This window comes from Squalius cephalus (assembly GCF_949319135.1).
Source record: "Squalius cephalus genome assembly, chromosome: 2".
NCBI lineage: Eukaryota > Metazoa > Chordata > Actinopteri > Cypriniformes > Leuciscidae > Squalius > Squalius cephalus.
Genome location: NC_137123.1, coordinates 5,857,657 through 5,881,305, shown reverse-complemented (window position 1 = coordinate 5,881,305; position 23,649 = coordinate 5,857,657). Strand labels below are relative to the sequence as shown.

Below are 23,649 nucleotides of genomic sequence, written 5' to 3'. Positions count from 1 at the left end.
CCAAACTCTCCAAGACGTCGCAGCATTAGGGTCTGATCTGCACCTACAGGGGTTCCCAGAATAAAAGAATAAAGTAGTCAGTCCTGGTCCCTCAACTACTAAACTATGACACTTATATCTAGGTCTTCTACACGTACAGGTAGCCCCAGTGGGAATTAAACGAACAACCACAGGTGTTGTTTGCAAGTTGTACCTGATTGCCCAGTGTGAGCAAACGTCTTCAACATAGTCCCAACTTGCTTCACCTGCTCTTGAAGTGAGCCGCTTTCATCTGAAGCTACGAAATGAAAGGCATATGGTAATTTTGAACCTACATCACACACAAAAAAGTACATTTAAGAAAGAGTGCATGTTCTCACCTGCTCGTGCATTGCTTTCCCTCAAGGTTTGGTTCTCCTCCCTCAGAGCTTGGTTCTCCTCCCTCAGAGCTTGGTTCTCATTCTGGAGTCTCTGGAAATCTACATAAAATAATAATAATAAAACTACAACTAAAGGCACTATTTTCAATATTGTTAAAACACTGGACATTAAGACATAGGCCTAGAATATACCTTCATAGCTGAAAACTTCATGCTGTACACGAGATGCCAGGGGAGTCCAAGGGCCAATAACGGAGCGCTGACTTTCTCCTATTGATAATCATTGACGTAAAAATATGTTTGAAGTTATTGCATACATTTAATGAATCGGACTTAAATGTAACACTTAGTTTAGCGTAACGTTTTACATACCTCCAGTGTTTTCACCAATGTGCTGGCAGGTTAAATTTGCTGCTGGGGGTGTAAAGCTTAGTACTTGACGAGCTGGGGGAACAAACATAACAGCTTTAATTTCACTGCAGAGATGGCATATTCAGTAAAGAAAACAATAATTGAACTCTGCAAAGCTAATGGAATGTACAACACACCTCGACAGCTTTCATCCAGAAACTGCTGCGGCGAGTAACCCGTCAAGTGTCCTAATGAAAAACAGATTATCAATAAAAGGATTCCTCGTCTTAAATAGAAGCAATAGTTTCCAAGACAAAAAAACGTCACAAATAACATCACTTACTTGTACTCAAACTCTTGGCTCTGTGAAGTGGAGTCTGGATTACCGGGGAGAAACCTGGTTCTGAGAAAGAGGAAACTGAAATTTGAAAATCTTACAAAGGGTATAGTTTAGTGGCAGGATCACAAATTAAGCATCACAGCAATACATTTTACATACCAGCTCTGAAGTCTACAGATGGCTCAACATTTTCCTGGTTTTCAGGAATCGATGTAACTTCTGGAGCATCTGGCAGCACTGAAACCTCGTTACCGGGAACAATGTTTTCAAAGCTCAAAAGAGGTTGTCGAAACGACAGCACTGCTGGTGCATCTGGAAGTCTAGACTCCTCTTCATCAGAAGAGGCCTGGGGTCTGTACTTGGAATTTGAGATTCTCTTTCGCTTTCCCTTCTTGTCATCGTCCGTCGTTTCAACGCTGGAACCTGTTTGGAAGCGCACCAAATATCTCGTCGCCTCTTGCCAAGATTCTAGATCAGGGAATAATGAATGAAAGAGTCAGCTATGTACCATAAACAGACAAAGAAATTACACTGATGAAATTCAGGAAAATCAAATGCACAAGTCAGACCCATTTACCTGCTCCCTTCATGAACTTAAAATGATGCTTTTCCCAGGTGCTGTGTGGAGGCACGCAGTGGATGGCTAAACTGTTGCCGTTTTTCCTTTTGCGGAGGTTAAATGGGGGCCAATAGCACATGCCCTCGCTGAGCCACACTTGTGGAACAACTGCAAACGGCAGATCCTCCTCGTCGATGAACTGAACAATGGCAAACAGCATCTGAAATAGAAGAAAAATTTGTATTAAGTATACATTTTGATACATTTACAGGCAAAATGAATAGTGCTGCCACTAACGACTAATTTTGACACATTTTTCAATTAGTGGTAGAATAAAAAAATAAAACAAATAAAATGTTTGTCATTTTGTTGTGTCCATTTTATTTTGAATTCAACTGAAGGGCCAAAACAAAATGTCCCGTTCAAAAACATTATGTATTAACAATCTAAGCATAAGTATCACATTTCCATTAAGCTATACTATATTAGTCCCAATCTAATCCTCTATTAACAACCATGTATTCATTTATTTAAATTACATCTTTTTTCTGCCTTAAATTAATACATTATTAGCTAACTGTACATTTCTGAAATGCATAACTGATAACATCACTCTGAATTGTAAAGTAGATTCATGCTGCAGAAAGGTGCCGCGGTTCACGAGAAAGTGAAAGTATCACAGACTCGCGTGTGCACTTGTTCAGGAAGTAAAGTGACCTGCGCATGCATACATTTTAGCGGATTATGGTGTATTTAGATAAATAAAATACATGTATCCAAGGTAAATCACCAACACTCATCCCTTACAAGCGAGAGTGAGCCTGGAGTGTATTCGCGCATAGCACGTGGAATTAGGGCAACAAACTTGGAAATCCAGTGTCTCCTCAGAGTCCGTTTGCAAGCAGCAGAAAGCCACTTCGTGCGACGCACGCACTAATCAATAACATTAAAATTCTCACCCCTTTAAAAAAAGCTGTCATTTTTACAAGTGGATCAACGGAAAACCAGCCTTTCCATCCGGGCAAGGAAGAAGATAATATTTCTTCTGCACATTTGCTGTATGCGTAAAGCGGAGTGTATCTGATAGGCCAGATAAATGAAAAATGCCTAGCTTGGAAGATTCCACAGGGTAAGTAAAGAAATCGACCACGTTCCGGAACCTCTTGTAGATGACCAAAGTGTTGTCCATTTCATCAACGACGACATTCTGTATAACTACTATGTCCTTATTTTCCAACAGGACACAGTTGTCTCCCTCCGAACATTTCACAACAAAGTCTTGAAAGTAACACTCCTCATACTGCTTTTTCACAGAAAGACCATTGAGGAGTGGTCCATGATTGTGCTCCCTCAAGGACCTTGTTTTGGAGATGTTTGTTCTTCTGTGCTGACTTCTCTCTGACAATCGGCGAACAACCTGCTCCAGTGGTTGTGTAGGCTTGCGCAACAGTTTCTTCAGACGCCCAAGGAAGTTTTCAAATGGAAAGCATGAGATGTTATCAAGGACACCATACTTTTTGGCATCTTGGCTGAGGTGCACCAATCCATGCATGTTGTATGTCACATGTTCTTTTCCATAAAGCTTGCTGCAGTGATCAACAAAGAGAACCAATAGTCCGTGTGCATAGTCTGCAAGGTCAGCACACAGGGACACATTCAGTAGGATGGTGATGCCAACTGAAAGCAGCATGAAGTTGTTGTACACTTGAGTTGGTACAAGGCCTTTTAAGCTGACTGGTCCAGTGTACAAGAGGAACTGCCTGAATTCTGTAGCTTTCCAACGCTCAACATCTTCCATGGATCGTTGCTTCCTGTTGAACTCGCACGGAACATGAGGTGTGAAGGTCAGGAGTACTCTGGAGAGCTCTTTTACCATGCTGGGCGAAAATCTTGTCAGCCGCCGTCCCTTTAGCCAAAGATGCAACAACTTTCTTGTCACTCCAAGGCATACCAGATGCATATAATCCAGTGGGAATTGGGTGACCAAACCAACAGACAACAATTCCAATGGCGTTTCTCCACACTGATGACTGTCATCAGAAAGTTCGTCACGGACTGCATTGTCTAATCTTAGAGCAGCATCTGTTAGAGGAAAGGTCATCCTGTTCTCGTAGTGGACCCCCTTTTGAACACACTTGTCACACCCATAATATCCACTGTGACCTTTCACATTTCGAACAAGTGCACGAGCAGGGGCGTCACAGATGAATGTTGATATTTTGAAAGGAAGTGCTCTCCTTTCAAACAGAACTCCTTCCGCTTCAAGTCGCTGTGCCTCTTCTACAAAAGGATTCAAAAAGTGAAGGCTGCTTGGCTTCTTCTTCCCATAATAGAGACCAATGACAAATGGAAGTTTGTTTTGTTGGACATTACCCACGTATTGCTCAATTAAACCAAGAACTGGCCAGAACTGGGCATTTGAGCTTTTGAAAAGTGGAAGTCCATCAACATTAACTTGCATTGAAACTGACGTCAACTTCTGCAATTCAGGAGACACTAAAAACTGTGATAGTATTCCACTTTCAATTCCAGAGTGATGGTATACACCACCTGAGAGTTCTGTTGTTTTAACACAAGTCACTGTTTTCAGAAGGGTTCTTGGGTCTTTAGGAAGAGTTGGATGATCCTTGGACAAAATGGTTAAAAGCTTACCAAGTGCCACATGGGGGATCATGTTGTCAATAGCCCAGCCTGCCAATTGTGTCCTTAGGCAATCCTCTTCCTCTTCACTATCTTCTGTGCTTGAGGAAAAAATGTCACCAGGTTCATATACCTCATCAACAGTTAATTCCTGTGCTTCAGGGATTACAGTTTGTCCATGGCTTGTTGTAGCCATTCCATGTTGATGTTCATTAACAGGAGGATTTACTTGGTCAAAGTCAGGAATAACAGCAAGTAGAGCATCGTTTGCAGCTGCAATTTCCTGTTTGTCCCTCTCAACTCCTTTCAATATTCGTCTCCTTTTGGCCCAGTAACTAGACATTGTGACTAACAATGCATTTACCTTTAAAGCCAAAACGATTGTCCAACAGTAGGTCTCTTGTGTGAAGTTAATCAGTAATGCTCCGGTCAAGGTAACTGCAAGAAAATGTGAACAAAACCACATTGTTAACATTAGGAATATACAGTAGCTATGCTGTAGGGGAAAAAGATGATCAGCCAAATGTGGAACAGTGAAATTGTATAAAAAAATTATAATAATAAAAAAAAAATACTAATTCAGTGTAGTGATTCAAGTGAACACAGCACTGTTCTCAAACATAAAAAGTACAGCAGTTCAGATAAATATAACTCATCATAATCCTAAAGTACAGCAGCACAGCACGTGCTAGCTAACACTTGCTAGCCACTGTAGCTACACTGTGAACTGAACTAGCAACATACTTTGATCTGACAAACAAAATAATTTAAACAACCTATATACATCATTCTGCTTTGTTAAAAAACACCAAAAGTTATACTTAGTCTTTTCAAATGTAAAGCTTTGGCTACCTACAGTAGCTAGTTACATTTCTACATGTACGTAACTAACAACTTTGCTTAACCTCAGTGTGTACTGTAACAAAGGCAAAACAGCATGTGTTAGCTAACACTTGCTAGCCACTCTAGCTACTGGACTAGCAGCTATTTGTTCAGACAAACAAAATCATTTAAACAACCTATATACAACGTTATTGTGTAAGAAAACACCAGAAGTTAAACTTAGTCTTTCTAGATGTAAAGCTTTGGCTACCTACTGAAGCTAGATACATTTCAACATGTAGAACATGCTTGAACTCAGTGTGTAAAAAAGGTGAAACAGCATGTGTTAGCTAACACTGAACTAGACTAGCAGCGTGCGTGTCGGAACAAACAAATGAAAACAACCTAATGAAAACAACCTAATGGTATATACACCATTCTGTTTAGTTAGAAAACAACACAAGTTATACTGATCTGTCTTTCTTGTCGTAGATTTCGCTACCTACTGCTGGATCCACATTACCACATGGGGGGCGGCATAATTGTCCATACAAGTAACTGTTAGCAGCTAGTTCAGGAACTGGTTACGTAGTTAATTCGACTGACCAAAACTAACTTAAAACACATACGTACTCACACTCGTATAAACATTCGTATCTTAGAAGAAAAGAAAAACTCAACGGCTGGAAGAAACTAAGTAACGTTAGCTATTACAGAAAGTTATTTGTAACATGGCGGCAACTTTGTAAACAAGGCTTACTTTAGCCTTACTTTAGCTTGACTAGTAAGGCAAGAACAAAGATGACTACAGATTTTACAAAGATAAACTAAAACCAATGTAAACATAATATTGCGTTAAACAAAAAGGAACCATGTACTTACTTAAACGATGGTAGTCGACAGCAACTCGCGGTGAACTGATGCGAATGTGCTCTACTTATATTGTTTGGGGAGGGGCCAGCCTCAGTGGCTCCAGTGCGTCATCGAGCCACCGTTTTAGCCCCGCCCAAAAAAATCCTGAACACACAATGGTGAAAAACTATAAAACAGTCTAACTCCACAATTCAGTACTTCACAGTTCACAGTCTTTGTAATGTGTTTAAGCAATACATTTCTAACATTTCTAATGTGTTTAGATTTTTTTTTTTTTTAGCATTTTTTTGCATTGCCTTTACATGGACTTTAACACTTTCTTAAACATTTGTACAGGTCGCAATTGCAAATTAATCCCTTATACATGTAAAAGGTCAACAAAAAAAAACCAGGGTTGGAAAAAAATGAAAGACATAAAACGACATTTACACAGACAAAATATTCCTAAATATTTCACAAATCTTCCAGCGCAGCTGTGAAACCAGAGGAGATTTTAGCTTTTTCGTTGAGTTTATCCTTCAGGTCAAAACAGAGATTTTCATGTTTATGATAGATAGGCTATTACCATGGTTGCAAATTAATAAAAAAATATAAAGCAAACCCAAGATTTTGGCCAAGTTGCAGATGTCTTTCACTGTTCACTGATTTCAAGCATTGGTGAAAAATCTAACTTCATCCATTTATTCTGCTAAATTGTTCATACCATGAATGAAATATTTATTTTAAAAACTAATCAGAATCAGAAAGATATTTATTGCCAAGTAAGTTTTACAAAAGGAATTCTTTTTGGTCTATTGGTGCATCTCAAATTGTGCATAAATCAAAGAAATGTAAAGAATTGTCACCTTAAGTGAATAAAATAATTCTATATATTTTACATATTATCGCTTCAGAGTTTCAAAGTAATTTAAATGTAATTTCCTAAACCTTATCATGGAATCAGAGTCAAATCTGTTATAACCCCTAATGGCTTTGGAGCAACAACAAAAATTTATATAATTCACATAATAATTATATTATAATCGCTTTAAATGTGAAAAGTATGCTGTCAGTTTCACTCATGGCTGGTCGATTTCAAAGCGGCTTGCCGCCAGCCGGCCGCGGTTCGTTTAGACGGCGGCAACCGCCAGAGAGAATGAAGTCGGCGGCCCGGCGGCTGTTCGCCGGCGGCATCTCGCAAGAAATGGGAGTGACGTATTCGGCGGCAAACGTTTCATCGCCGCCAGCGGGGCGCACCTATGGCCGACAGCTTGGGGCCGGCGGCAAAAAGAAGCCGTGCCGATATTTTTTGCTATCTGGGATATAACGGGACCTTTAAAACTAGTTCAAACTTTCTGGGCTGACTTTCTCAAGCCAACTTTTAAGTTTGTTTACAAACTTTACTAATCTAGTTTATAATTCAAATCTACAAAATGAACCAAACTTTCATAAATACATACTAAGACAAAACAGACCAGATTTCCTCTGAATGAATAATTGTTCATTCATTGTTACCAATTCGAATGAAATTATTGTAAACACAATTAATCTTAGTACTGCACAGTAGCACAGATGCTGCATGAAGTGACATTTAGATGTGGTATTTATGCATTTACATTGCAATTACAATTACATAATTTAATGTTTTAAATATACAATTCTGAATTTTGAAATATGAAATGTTAAAAAATGTTTGAATTGGCCTACTTTTAGATGGGAAACTAAAGAAACTAAAACAAGTTTTAATGATTGAGTAGCTGAATCCTTCAACTGATTCGTTCATAACAGCTGAATCATTCAGGAACAAAGCAAATTACTATTTTTATGAATGGCTTAGTGAATTAGTGATCCGCCCCCATTTGTTCAGAAACACAGATCCATTCAGATATGAAATAAAAACAGCACTCATCGCACAAATGTATTTGCAGACATGCATGTTCATATATATTAACTTTTTAAATAGTGTACCTGCCCCACACACAACATTCCTTACGGTACTACCGTTTTGACGATACTACTGTTTAAAATACAATGGGATTGCCCGTATTTTTAAGCTTTAGTAACGCAATACTACTGTAGTACCGGAATATTTGGTAACCCTAATAGCCAGTGCTCTAACATTCTGTTTTTATTTGTCAGTATCAGCAGGAGGGAGAGACTGAGATCAGAGTCTCCAGAACCCAGTGGTGTGTATCTGAAGAGTAACAGATCCATGAGGCTTCCCCTTACTTTCAGTGATGGACCAGTGACCTCTGACCCTCTGTTAGTATAAACATTAACTGGCTCATTTACTGTTGTGCATCTCAGATAAATAAGATCATTTCAAAGAATTTAAGAAACTCAATGAAATAACACAAGGGACATATGCACTAAACAAGTGTGCAACTTGAAAAGGGACACCAAAGTCATATCCAGTAAATGATATATTGATGATATTTCTGATACTCATTATAATCACTGGAATTGCTGCTCTTTTATTTTTTCAGCAGGGGGGAGCTGATCAGATCTGGACCGTCCTCTACATCCCACTATCAGACTCTCATCAGTCAGAAAAAAACTGAAGCAGTCCAGCAGACACACACACTGGAGACTGGAGACCTGCAGAGAGTCAAAGACCAGCACAAAGCCAGCATGAAGAACAAGTATGAGAGATTATTTGAGGGAATCAAACTCCAAGAGACTCGTACCCTCCTGAACAGTATCTACACACAGCTCTACATCATAGAGGGAGAGAGAGAAGGAGTGAATGAAGAACATGAGGTTTTACAGATGGAGAAAATAGCCAGAACACAACACTCACAAGACACTCCAATCTACTGCAATGACATCTTTAAAGCCTTACCTAAACAAAGATGTGAGGAGAAAGACCAAATCAAAACTGTTCTTACTAAAGGCATCGCTGGAATCGGGAAAACCGTCTCTGTGCAGAAGTTCATTCTGGACTGGGCCGAGGGAAAAGCCAATCAGGATGTAGATTTCATGTTTGTGCTTCCATTTCGAGAGCTGAACTTGATCCGAGATCATCAGTACAGTCTTCACAAACTTCTGCAGGACTTTAATCCTGAACTTCAAGATCTGGACTCAAAGATTTATGAGGCGTGTAAAGTTGTGTTTATCTTTGATGGTCTGGATGAAAGCAGAATCACACTGTTGTTTTCAGACGCTCAGAAAGTTTCTTTTGTGACTGAGACTTCATCAGTTGGTGAGTTGATGTCAAACCTCATGAAAGGAGAGCTGCTTCCCTCCGCTCTCATCTGGATCACCTCCAGACCAGCAGCAGCCAATCAGATCCCTTCCAAATACATAAACCGTCTGACAGAAATTCAGGGATTCAATGATCCTCAGAAGGAGGAATATTTCAGGAAGAGAATCAGTGACGAGCATCAAGCCAGCAGAATCATCTCACACATCAGAAGAGCAAGAAGCCTCCATATCATGTGCCACATACCCGTCTTCTGCTGGATCTCATCCACTGTGCTTCAGAAGCTCCTGAAAGAAGATCTGAGTGCAAAACCCCCTCAAACTCTGACTGAAATGTACATTCACTTCCTGCTGATTCAGATCAACATGAGGAATCAGAAATATGAAGAGAAAGATCCAGATAAACTACTGCAGTCCAACAGAGAAGTGATTGTGAAACTTGCTGAAGTGGCTTTCAAACAGCTGATGAAGGGCAATGTGATGTTCTATGAGGATGACCTGATTGAAAGCGGCATAGACGTCACTGACGCCTCAGTGTATTCTGGGATTTGCACTGATATCTTTAAGGAGGAATCTGTGATTCATCAGAGGAAAGTCTACAGTTTCATTCATCTGAGCATCCAGGAGTTTCTTGCTGCCTTTTTTTTGTTTTACCATTATGTAATGGAAAATATTGACACATCCAAGTTTTTGGATGTAGTTCATAGTCTGCAACGGGAAGCAGTAGATAAAGCCATTGAGAGTGAGAATGGACACCTGGATCTGTTCCTGCGGTTCCTGCTGGGCATCTCACTGGAGTCCAATCAAAGACTCTTACAGGATCTACTGACACACAGAGAGAACAGCTCAGAGAGCATCAGGAGAACCACACAGTACATTAAAGAGAAGATCAAAGATGGACATGGACTCTCCGCTGAAAGATCCATCAATCTGTTCCTCTGTCTGCTTGAAGTCAAAGATCAGACTCTGTCCAGAGAGATTCAGGAGTTTGTGAAATCAGACAAACTCTCAGAGAAGAAACTCTCTCCTGCTCACTGCTCAACAATCGCCTACATGCTTCAGATCTCAGATGAGATGCTGGATGAGCTGGACCTCAAGAAATACAACACATCAGATGAGGGTAGAAGACGACTGATACCAGCTGTGATCAACTTCAGAAAAGCCCTGTAAGTGTTTAATAGGGTTACAATGAAGAGTCCTTTCTGAATGGAATTAGAGTTTATATTGTCATTGTGCTAATTAATACATATTGGATGTGATTTGCTATTTATTTTTATAATGTCTTTTTACTAAAATGAAGCTGGTATTATTGAAATACCAATTGCATAATGATGTTAAGATTTTAATTTTAATTTGTTTTACTCTCTTTCAGTCTTACTGGTTGTAATCTCACTGCTCAGGATTGTGAAATTATATCATCAGCTCTAAAATCCTCAAACTGTGTCCTGAGAGAGCTGGATCTGAGTAACAATGACCTACAGGATTCAGGAGTGAAGCTGCTCTCTGATGGGCTGAAGACCTGTCAGCTGGAGATACTGAGGTGTGTAAGAGTTGATATGATGTCTAGTGCAATACTCTCTAATTCAAGTTCAGAATGTTTGGTTCCAGTCATAATTTTTCCAAGCACAGAAACTACTTAAAATGCACTTATGTTTTCTGATTTTAACTTTTACATCAAATGGCATAGACAGTTTTATTTATTTATTTATTTTTATTTTTATTTTATCATATCAGCATAAAGCTGCGCATAAACAATGGCCATGTCTATATAATGTTTTTATGAATATTATCTTCATAAACTATGGATCCACTTCTAGGGAGCCCAAATTATGAAATCTTACATGGTCTCTTATTTTAGTTAACATTGTGAAACAAGTCCATAAATTAACTTCAATGTTAGTTAAGATGCATAACTTTCACAAAAACTGTTGCTATAAGTCTAAAAGTTTGAAATAATAAAAAACAATTTTGTAATAGCTATTATAAATCAGGGGTTCCTTGTTGTTCAGTGATGAATTAACAGATGAGTATGAGTAGTTTTCCATATTCATGCGAATTTTGTTGTGCCTCTGTAGGTTGTCAGGCTGTATGGTGACAGAGGAAGGCTGTGGTTATGTGTCTTCAGCTCTGAGTTCAAACCCCTCACACCTGAGAGAGCTGGATCTGAGCTACAATCACCCAGGAGAATCAGGAATCCAGCTGCTCAACGACAAACTGGTGGATTCAAACTGCTCAGTGCAGATACTCAAGTATGTGGAGCAGTAACAGGGTTTCACACAATATCACTAATACTGTTAATGTCAGTCGGGTGACGTGAGTTGTATAATAAGTAATGCATGTTTGCCAGAGCCTCTGATGTTTACATATGTTTCACATAAACACATGTAAACTAATGTGTGAATCGATTTGCAAAGTTTAGAGTTCATATTATCAGTACTTGCTGAATCTAAAAGCAGATAGGATTCATTCAGGTTGTTGATGAATTAGTGCAAGCAAGCATACCTATTGATTGGTGAGATCAAATCTCTTTGTGGATCATAAAGTCTGTTGAAGGTCTTCCTTTGCATATAAAAATACCACATAATTATTTCAATTAATGGCAATTTGGGAGGGGGTCTAATTGCTATTTTTTGGGTTAAAATGTAATTTTTTAATTTAAAATGTTATTTTTAAAAGATAAAGAACACCAAATTTGTTGTGCTGAAAAAATAATCTACTCAATAAAATTGTGGCAACATATTACAAGCATTATTATTAATTAAATTCAACAAATAAGAATTGAGTCTGAATTACTCAAATGAGCTTGTTAAAAGTCAACCATTTAAAATGAGTAAACAGGGCTGCCAACTTTTGAGTTTAAGGGGGGGGGGGCAAAATGCAAAAATTGCATCACAATAAGTGTAATTGTGATTGTCAAAACATTTGGTAACTAAATAGAATTTTATGAAGTTTAGTGACAACATGTTACAATGTTTACATTGTACAATGACTGGTAGGATACAGTTTTTATTATTGCTTGACAAAAATTTCAAGATTTCAATTCCATTCTTGTGATTTGATTCCGATTTGATTCAATATTGACTAATTTGGATACATGTTTATTTTATGTTTATACATGTTATTATTTAACAAAAAATCTCACCTAATGCTGTAAACATAGAGGGCCCAATCTGCTGGTATTATTAAAGGTTAAGTTAAATATAATGCAGTTTTTGTTATAATAACAATTATTTAATGACATAAGTAAAAATATAATAAATATGTAATATATAGTGCTCTGCAAAATCTCCTCTCTAGCTATTTTTTTCTATTCAGTTAACATGCTATGGTCATTAAATGGCTTTCCTGATGTAAATGTAACGTTATGTGACATAATTGTTCTCCTGCTATTATATATTGACCTCTTTTCCGTGGTTGAAAAACACTAATTGGTCGATATTATGAATACTTTCGGTAAGTTGTACTGCATCTTTAAATAAAAAAGTAACAGATGATCGGTTCACGTGCACTTGAACTGAGGCACTCAGCGATCTGTCACGTCACATTTACAAGCGCCAAACGTATTTTTGTCTGAATTTCGTAATAAAATTGACGGAATCTAAGAGCTGAGAATTAGTTTAATATTAAAAGAGCCTCTTTGCTCCGCAATTTTTCTGTGCGTGAGAAAATGGATGTGTGGCGTGAGAGCGTGTGAAAAGTGTCAATTGCGTGAGTCTCACGCTCAATGCGTGAGAGTTGGCAGCCCTGGTAAACCAGCATCACACAACTGATGCTGGCACGCACTGTAATTACTTCCGCGAGAGGATAACTCATTTCAAACACATTTCAAACCCTACGCACGCGCATGACATCTCTGCACGCAATTCAAGCCCTGGCATGCCAGGACATGTCTCGCAGCACGTGCTTGATCTTCTCTCGCCTGCAGCTTTTGCTCACTCAAAACACTTTTATTTTTGGCAGTCGAGGGGCGGGACTTGTTGTTTTAATAACCTCACATGTCATTGGTTATTTCCCTTTTTCCGGAAGTCAGTTGTGATTGGACGCCTGTCCAATGACCCATAATTCACTTGACTTGAGACATGAGACATCACTTAATTTGGTTTTATTTTATTTTATTATTGTGGTTTATTGATGTGTACCGTAAAACTTCAAATAATAGCCCGGGCTTCTATTTACCCAAATCGCCGAACTGCACCGGCTTGTATTTGAGACAGGCGTCTATAAGAGACAGGCCTTTAATTTAGTGTTGAGATGTTCAAGCATGACAGTAGGAGGTTACCACATTATATTATGTTTTATTTATAATTAATTCGAATGTGTGTAACAAATCATTTAATGTAAGAAATGTCTTTGGCTATTGGCAGCATAAAAAAAAATAAAAAAAAACGATGTGACAGCAATGGGCAGAACACAAGTTACCGCTAAAATCCATCGAGCATATGAACTTGTTGCCCGAAACATATTCAACAAGAAAGAATGCAGACTACCCTGTAAAACAACTGCATTCATGTGATAGAAAATTACTCTATTCATCACTATCATCATCCCCGCGATCCTCAATTACAAGTTCATTGGCGAATTCCTCCTCCACGTCGCTCTCCTCCACTTCTCCCTCTCCAACCTCCGCTAACTCTGCCTGCCTTGCTTGCACTAACAGCTCCCGCCCCGATGCACACGGCTCTCCCTCTTTAAAACAATGGATAAGGTGATCCTCGCTTCCATCAGAATCTACTGTCAGGCCACATACCTAAGGATAACATCCCGAAGTTAAATATATTAGAAATATAGTATCTCCTCTTTCTCCCTCACACGCGCGCGCGCGCGAATAGTGATGAGTCGTTCATGAACGGTTGCGTCTGTCACGTGAAATCTAATCAAAACATATAGAACAGACGATCTGACGGGTTTTAGAAGATCATATACAACCCGATACTAAAAAACAGACCAGGCCTCTATTTGAGACCGGCCTTTATTTACCCAAACCTGTCGTCACACCAGGCGTTTAAAAGAGACAGGCGTCTATTTGGGACTCGGCTATTATTTGAAGTTTTACGGTAATGCGATTTAATGCATTGTTAAAGGGGTCATATAATGCCATTTTTGTACAAACTAATATGATTCTTTAGGGTCTAAATTAAAAGTTTGTAATATACTTTAAAGGGGGGGTGAAATGCTATTTCATGCATACTGAGTTTTTTTACACTGTTAAAGAGTTGGATACCCATGCTAAACATGGACAAAGTTTCAAAAATTAAATTGTACGTTTGAAGGAGTATTTCTGTGCCAAAAATGCTCCTTCCGGTTTGTCACAAGTTTCAGAAAGTTTTTTTCGAGTATGGGCCTGAGTGACGTCAGATGGGGCGGAATTTCCTTATATGGGTCGTAAGGGCACTTCTCCCGGAAGGTCGCGGGCACGCGCGCAACCGTAGACCAGAGCAAGAGAGCGAAAACAGTACGCCCATCAAAGCGCTCTGCTCGGCTTTAGGGAAGTCAATGTCACCAAAGAAGTGGGTTTTTGGTTGCCAGGGCAAGACAACCCTGCACAGATTCCCAAAGAACCCAGCGTTAAGGGACTAGTGGATGGAGTTTGTTTTTCCAGAGCATCAACCGAGTTGTGCAAGACTGTTTGTTCCCTGCATTTCGACGATGATTGTTTTATAAACAAAGCCCAGTTCGACGCCGGATTTGCAGATCGTCTAACGCTTAAGGATGGAGCAGTCGCAACGATAAAGGTTCACGGTCGGTCGTGCGTTGGAACCGCAGGCGGTGAGTAAAACTGCTTGTCTGCTTCAAATGTCTGAGTGTTGTTAGCTATCGGCGCGTAAGCACAGCTTTAGCACCGCCCACACGGTACGCCTCCAGCCGCTCGGTTTTTTCCAGAAAGACTCGGTACAGCCTATCTTTCTTTTATAAATATAATAAAACTAAAGACTTGTTGGAGATTTGAAGGATGCAATACTACTCTATAGGTACTCAAGATTAACATGAGATTGACTGAAAATGAGTGTTTCACCCCCCCTTTAATTAAAAATTCTCATTAGTATTGTAAGAAAACACTCATTTTACCTGGTCAAAAACAGCTCTGTTTTCAGTGCGCCGTTTAAGTGCATGTGTCTTTAAATGATCATGAGCTTTGCCCACCCCGCCCCTCTGTTCTGTGCGTACACTGTTTGTTATAACCATAACACAATAACCATAATGCGTTGTTCATTATAAACATGGGATTATGAATTATATTGAGAACGTCGTATATAGAAAACATGCCGTAATTTACCCTGAGTGTAAACAGCCGCATTCATCGTGAAGCGTGCTAGCGATTTGCATAGATTAATATAAATATGAATATAAAGGTTAATAAAACGTTACACTCACTTCTTATTCTGGAGGTGCAGCAGGAACACGAATAGTTGGTACCGATCCTTTTTTCAGGAGCAGCTTCTTAGCAAATAATCAGCTTTTTACTGATCCTCGTTTGTAAAGCAGTCTGGTGAAATGATTTGCGCAAACATGAAAGCATTGGTGTTGATCGTGGGGAATATTCCCTTTGAAAACAAACTCAGCCACTGCGTCTTCAGCCATTCAGATTTAGGTAACATCAAAATGACTGCTGTGTTCCTTATTATTACACCCAAGATCAGAACATCGCTTAGACGCCATTCTGCTCATAGACAGTGCTCCAGCTTATCAACAATGACCGCGCTGGTCCGTGCGGACTATGATTGACAGCTTGCTCACGAGCGAGGGCGGGTCTGTGTTGAAACGCTGCTGTCAATCAACAATCGTGGGAGGGGCGTCCGACTGTGTGACATTACATGGTCAAACGGCTTGATTTGAGATGGGGGAAAACATATAAGAAGATTAAAAAAAAAAACACTGGATGCATTTTTATCATTTTATGATGGTTGTGTACAGGCACTGCCAACACACATTTCAGTACAATCAACTTGTAAAAGTGCATGTACCATTATATGACCCCTTTAATATAGAATAGATTCTTACCCAAATGTTTATTTTTACATTTTATATTTATAGCACTATGATTTGTCTTGTTGGCATTAAAATATCTAAAATAACTGCAAAATGGGAATGCAAAGTCATATTTTCTGTAGTTCACCACTACATTACCGCTATACTCCCATTCACCACTATTTATGTTTACCCAACCAAAATACAGTACACAGCATGAATTATAGCTTACAAATGCCTTTTCAGAATTTGCTACAGAATACAGAGGAACAAAATGTGCTTAACCCCCTGAGGTTGACAATCGCGCTGGCGCGATAGGCTCGCTTTTTTTTTATCAGTTCAAAAGAGATTAATTTTGCTCTGTTGACTTTGATATTACAAACAAGTTTCATACATCAATCGATTCTGTTAAATGTGTATTATTTTGTGTATACTCACAATAAAAACAAAGTGTTGTGCTTTTTGCCAAATAAAGAAAAATAAACACGAAGCGAGTTCTGCCTTCTCTCTGTCAGTGTAGTCCATTCTGAAACGCGTCCGAAAATGAACAATAACTCAGCGAATACTCAGTCAAACAGACATACAGACACACAGGCATGAAGCTTGAATTCTCTTCTTTTAAATTAATTAATTTATATAAAAAACAAATATTCTCAGTTCATGTAATCTGTAAGAAAAGAGCGAGATGTCAGTCGTTCTCATCTCATCTAATTATTTTTAATGTGACCCCACCCACGGAGAGCGCACGCTATTCAAACGCAAATGACTGAGGCAATCCACGCAAACCTGTGAACGCCCCCATATCAGCTCGAGAAAACACAAGTTTAATCAGATCATTGTAGCCTACTTGTTTACACCGTCTCGCAGCGCTGTGAGGAATAATAATAATGGAAAATGTACCTCAGAAGTGCGGGTATTTCGAGGAGCAAGGATCCGACTGAGCTGAGGAATACTGTAGTACGTTTTTTTTCCTTCTCAAGTGAATCGCGTTTCTGTGTGTGAATGAATGAACGGCAGAGATGCGCACTGTTTACCACAGCTCGCAAAAAGACCGTTTAAATTTAAATCGCGTTTCTGTGTGTGAATGAATGATGATGTTTTAGCAAACTGTATTGCTATACTGAGATGAGTAAAAATCGACTGAAATATGTTGAAATAAAATGTAGGCTATTTGTATAAGCAACGTATTAAACTGCAAATTAACATTTATATGCCCTAATATTTCATAAAAACAACGTTACAGTCAGGCGAAATATGAAAGACATTTTGTTGACTAGATTTGGGTACAGTTTTTACTGTAGAATATACTTCCACATCAAATAAGCTTTTGTTTAGCAATTTCTGCTCATATGTTACGCTCATATGTACATGTGTATTTATTAGGGCTGGGAATCGATTAAAAAAAATTAACTAATTAATTGCACAATTTGCTGTAATTAATTGCAATTAATTGCATTTCCTCCAAGCTTGTAATCATCAATAATTAACCCTCAGACGGTCTTCGTTTCGGAGTCACATCCTGGGCCTTCCCGGTCAGAAGTGACCGGAGGCCTAAAAATGAAACTTCCTCCATCCCAGTAAAACCAATGCAATTTATTTTTGTTCTATAATATTTATTCTTTTTAATTTTGTATTTTGAGATAATTTGATTGAATTTATTAATATTTATGCAATATTTATGGTCTATTTTTGCCATTGAAAATAATTTAAAAATTTATATAAATATATGTATTTTTTTTTTTTTTAAATTATACAGTATTTTAGTTTAATATAGAGTCTAGGCCTTCAAAAAAAATGTTTGAAGCAGATTAGCACCATCTGGTGAGAGTATGGAGAGAAAGCGTAGGAGCATGGTGTAACCACTAGATGGCATCTACAGTTCTCTATGGAGAGGCATGTGAATTCCCCAGCTGTTTATGGAAACATTTACTTTTTTTTTGTACAGAATTTGTAACAAAAAATGCAATTCATTCAATTATAACACTTTTTGTAAAATAATTTTACATTTTTTTATTTTTTTTATTTTTTTTTTATTTTTTTTTAAATTTCCCATTCATTTTCTATGGGGGTCATTTTTGGCCGAAGACCACAAGTGTGACTATTTTTTTTATGACCACTTAGCATGCTCGAATCATGACCTCAATTTTTTTGTGTGTGCACATACCTAATGCCATACAAGTCACCAAGTTTCGTAACATTCCAATGAAGCTGTGATTTTTAAAAATTCAAAACAGATTTTTTGCAATCAAAATTTATTGGTGTTTATGTGTATAAAAGTGTGTGTGTGTGGGTGGGTGTGTCTTTTTTGTACTCTTGATGTTGTAGAGTGTCACCCCTTTACAGCGGTGTACTTTTTTTTAGGATTGAGGCCGATTTGTAGATTTTACACACAAAAATTCGGAGAATTTTTTTTTTTTTGTACATTTCCCATTCATTTCCTATGGGTCGGTCATTTTTGACCGAAGACCAAAATCGTCACTATTTTTTTTACGACCACTTAGCATGCTCGGATCATGACCTCAATTTTTTTTTGTATTCACATACCTAATGCCATAAAAGTCCCCAAGTTTCATAACATTCCGATGAAGCTGTGATTTTTAGAAATTCAAAACAGAAAATTTATCGGTCAGAAATGACAGAGGACCATCTGAGGGTTAAACTTAGAATCACCGGAAAAAAGGAACAGAAAATAGCCCTATATTAAAATAATATTAAACATCAATATATCAATGTATTATTCTTTTTCAATAATCAATCAACAATCAATTTAAGATTTTTTTTCCAATTTTTTTAACTAATTATAAAAATAAACTATAGTCCTAAAAAAGCTATTATTACCAGAGCATGTATGATTATCATTTACTCTCCCTCATGTTGTTCCAAACCTTTATATCTTTCTTTCTTCTGCTGAACACAAAAGAAGATATTTTGAAGAAAGTCGGTAACCAAACGACTGATGGACCCCATTGATTCCATAGTAGGAAAAAAAAATACTATGGAAGTCAATGGGGACCAGCAACTGTTTAATTACCAACCTTCTTTAAAATATCTTGTTTTGTGTTTAGCAGAAGAAAGGAAATCATACAGGTTTGGAACAACTTAAGGGAGAGTAAATGACAGAATTTTCATTTTTGGGTGAACTATCCCTTTAACATTGTTGCCCAGCAATATCCTACTATACCAGCTCAGCAAACAGAAGTCTAAAGAGAAATTTCACCTTATTTGAGCGGACTTTGCTTTTCCAGTGCTCGGTACATGATTGAAGCGTTTGGGCCGTGAACGACAGAGCAGAACGCGCAGCGCAAACACGGAGTCGAACATTGAGCAGAGAGCGCAGCCGCCTACACCTATGGCCGACACACACACACACACACACACACACAGACACACGGAACGGAGAGTGCGGCGGCGCACACGGAGCGGAAAAGACCCGCTCATGAAAGCTGCGCGAGAATGAAACCTGATGCACATATTTTCGGCTTTTCAATAGCAGCCGCAACAGGAAATCATTAAAACGAGGCAAAAAAAAAGTGCTGCGTTAAATGCGTTATTTTTTTTAACGCGTTTAACATTTCAAATTAATCGCACAGATTAACGCGTTAATTCCCCCAGCCCTAGTATATATATATAAAATAGCAAAACATATTTACAAGATAGATGTAAGCAAAATCTTATATGGTCAATATAAGTCTTCTTCTAAATATATCTTTTGTCCTTGCATTCATTCTTGGCTCAGTCAGTGTCACACCTGAATGAATGGCTCATTATGCAGAGTGGGTGGGACATTGTATTCTCAGGTGTAAACCACTCCTCGTTCACGCCCCCCTCGCATATTGGCTTTCCAAGCAAAACCTGTCTTACACAATTTAAATCAATGTATTGTTTTATGTGAACGATAAAGCAAGACTATTTTCACATAATTTTGAAGCTAGAACTCGAAGCGACAACATCCATTAGTCAAAAGTCTTGTGGACACATATTTAGTATGAGTTTTGTGGTCTTATTTCAGCAACTTTCATTTTTATTTTTTTCAATAACCACGCATAAACATTATTCTCTTAAAAATACAAACATCTACATACATGTTGCTCACATATTATGGTAGCCCTGTTTGTGCTATATAGAGTGAATTTACACCTTTGCTATTATCATGTTTATAAATAACTGAAAAAAGCACAAATGTCAGGGCATGTCAAAACATCCCAAGGGCCCCAAAACCACCTTTGACCCCAGAGGGTTAAACTCAGCAACATTAAGTATTAAAATAATATATAGTGCTCTTAACCATCTAACTTTTTGTAACTAATGACCTAATAAGAGAAAGTATGAGGCAAGTACAGTACACAGCATACATCATTACACCCCATCTGAACATAACATATCTTTAATTAAAAAAAAAAAAAACTAAATGTGTCCTAGATGTAAAGACAAATTTCTAAATTTGTTGGGTTTCAGAGGGGTGTAATCATTCGTGTTGTTACTTTTTTATTTATTTAATTTTTTATTGTTTTTTAATTTTTACAAAATACATATACTCAATTCAGCACCAATAAAATGTGCAACACTTTACGTTTTACCACTAATTTATATGTAATATCTAATGTACTTAGACCGTACATTTTTTTCTTGACATTTCATGATTTTGGGCCATGTGAGTTCCCAAACATGATGAATGATAGCTACACCTTTTTGAATTGGCATTAGAGGCACAGGCCTTTGTCATTTTTAAGACCTGGAACAGACTTGCACACTTGCTGTCCATGTACACATGCTTTCAAATGACCAAGTGCAGGTATTGTGACAGACCTAAAATATATGTGTCTGCCTTTGTGTGCATAAAGCATTTGGATAAAACACGTTTCCGGCCTAACTTGAGCAAACGTACTACTATGAGAGTGAAATTTATTTAAACACCTTATTTTGGTATTTAGTCACTTAGTTTTAGTTTGTAGAGCTTTGCAGCTATTAGACTTTATAACAATGTTGCTAGACCAGAATCCTGAATTTGGCTCCCTTTTTTTGCTGATAATTTTGCTGTTTCTCGCAACTTATTAACAATCAAATATTAACTATTTGCACTTTACATTCGTTCCTTTCCAGTTTGGGCCATGGAAAACCTTTTAGAATCACTCCAGGACCGAGAAAATGTAGGTATCTCTCTTTGGGTTACCAGTCTGACTCTCTAATCATTAGGCCCCCACGAATCTGTTAAACACAAACACATGGACACACGCGCACACACACACAGCTCTAAAACTGTCATTTATGTACTTCTAACCCCTACTCTTGTGTTCAGATGCCTGTGATCTCACACTGGATCCTAACACAGCACACAATCATCTCATTCTGTCTGAGGACAACAGGAAAGTAACACATGTCAAAGAGAAGCAGTCATATCCTGATCATCCAGAGAGATTTGATTCCTGTGAGCAGCTTCTGTGTAAAGAGAGACTGACTGGACGCTGTTACTGGGAGGTTGAACGGATTGGTTGGGTTAATATAGCAGTGGCATATAAACAAAATAAAGGCGGGAATAACTGTAGGTTTGGATACAATGACAAATCCTGGAGTCTGTACTGCTTTAACAACAGATTCACTGCCTGGCACAATAATATAAATACTGACATACCTGCCCCATTACCCTTGTCTAAAAGAGTAGGAGTGTATGTGGACGTGTCGGCCGGCACTCTGTCCTTCTACAGCGTCTCTGACACACACCCACACACACTCACACACTTACACACATTCAACACCACATTCACTGAACCCCTCTATGCTGGATTCAGGGTTTATGATGTCTCAGTGTCTCTGTGTCAGATTTAACAACCTGCTGTGAGAGTCAACTGAGACACCATAACCAAACTCCCTTTTTTATAGTTACAAACTTTTCCAACCCACCTTCCTTACATACAACCACTTACACATTTAACTGTCCAAGACTACATTTAATACAATTAAAATTACGTTGCTTTTAGTTTGTCAGCCTTTAGCTAACCTACATGCATCTACAAATGCAGCAGACAAATATCTGTGGTATTATCACATGACGAGCTGTTCTGGTGTCAGGTATCATCTGTTGTTATTGTGTGTGAGTCAGTGGAGACTTCAGCAAGTCAAAGATGATGGTCTGTAGAAACACTTTGGGCTGTTCATTTGGTGTGATCTTATAAAAGCTTATAAAAGCTACTGCAAATGTAGTTTCAGAAAACTGTATATTATATAACAGTATGTTTATTATGCAGATGAAATCACCTTAGTGATTGGTATTATCAATCTAAATGAGACAAACTTCAGCAGCCCTGAAATGATGCATTCAAGGCTCTTGTTGTATAGTTATTATTGGCTCACCCCTAATTTCCACCAACTGCGGAACGGCTGCGGATCCGCTCCGGAACGGCGGCGGAGTCAATAGGTTTCCATTAAAGTTAATGTGTGTATTTTCACTGAATGCGGAACGGCTGCGTTCCAACTCCGGCGATCCGCAGCCCTCCGGAGCAGATACGCAGAGCTTCTATTTTTGCCGGATGCCGGAGAGCTCCGCAGCAATTCAGCACTTATATCGCACGATCATACGTGAATTTGCGAGATCTCGTGGGTCCTCGTGCTTTCAGCTGTCAGTCATGGCCGCAGCCGCTCCGCAACAAATCCGGACCTGGTGGGTATTGAAGGACGACGGCGCACGGAGCCGACACGCAGTGGAGCCGCTCCGCAGCCGCTCCGCAGTTGGTGGAAATCCAGGGTCAGTCTGCACTATTGTCTTTATATTTTGTTCTTTTAGATTTTATTTTGTCATCAAGTTATGTTACAGCTTACATTTTTCTGTTTACATTTATTTATTTTTTCCTGTGTTTGGAGTTTGTCAAAACATTTTGTCAGGTAACCTAAAAAAAAACAAAAAAACATGGTTTTAGGTCAAAATAAATTACAAATATTATTGAAAATGACTGAATAATTTTGACTTCACTATGTTAAAGAAGTGGAAGTAACTTTTAAGCAACAGATCAGGTGAAAATGTCTCTTTAATGTAACATCTGCACAGTGTAACATTGTTACTGGTTTTGTTCAATAAATCTTTGCACATCTTTGCAATCTTTTGTTTATATATATCAAATATAATAAAAGATAAGAATAAGGTTTTGTCCTATTAACAAAAGTCAATATAGCCTACTACTATTAACAAATATTAATATTTTTTTAAAAGTTAAAATTATACTTTATCCATTTGTTTTGTTGTGTCAAATGATTAACAATATAAATTGATCAAAGCTTAAAGGTGCATTAAGCAAGATTCTGAGTTTTTGCAGAACTATGCCACCTCTGGCGGCAAGCGAAACTGCAGCCAGAGATGTGCACGCTCACTAGACAAAAGTTTTCTTTTTTTTATCTTACGTGGAGTTTGCGTTGGTGTTTGAAATGAACTACAAGCAGGTCTCTTACAATCCATCTTCTACGGAGAATGCCGGCGAATACACAAACCTGCCAGACATAGCTATGTGAGCGTGCCGTGAACGCGCATGACGTCACGCCCAGTCTAAAATTCCGGCCCGAATCCCTCTTAT

The 23,649-nt window shown here is 38.3% G+C and overlaps 1 protein-coding gene across 1 annotated transcript in view; it reads left to right on the top strand.

Annotated features, from left to right (window-relative positions):
* LOC307154460 (NLR family CARD domain-containing protein 3-like) overlaps positions 1 to 23,177 on the top strand; it is a 115,522-nt gene extending 92,345 nt beyond the window's left edge. The window contains exons 3-8 of the mRNA XM_079864424.1: positions 8,063 to 8,185; positions 8,410 to 10,290; positions 10,497 to 10,664; positions 11,200 to 11,373; positions 21,191 to 21,237; positions 21,387 to 23,177. Coding sequence (XP_079720550.1) covers positions 8,063 to 8,185; positions 8,410 to 10,290; positions 10,497 to 10,664; positions 11,200 to 11,373; positions 21,191 to 21,237; positions 21,387 to 21,913 — 2,920 coding nt within the window. The 3' untranslated portion in view covers positions 21,914 to 23,177. The remainder of the gene's footprint in view (positions 1 to 8,062; positions 8,186 to 8,409; positions 10,291 to 10,496; positions 10,665 to 11,199; positions 11,374 to 21,190; positions 21,238 to 21,386) is intronic.
* The last annotated feature ends 472 nt before the right edge of the window (positions 23,178 to 23,649 follow it).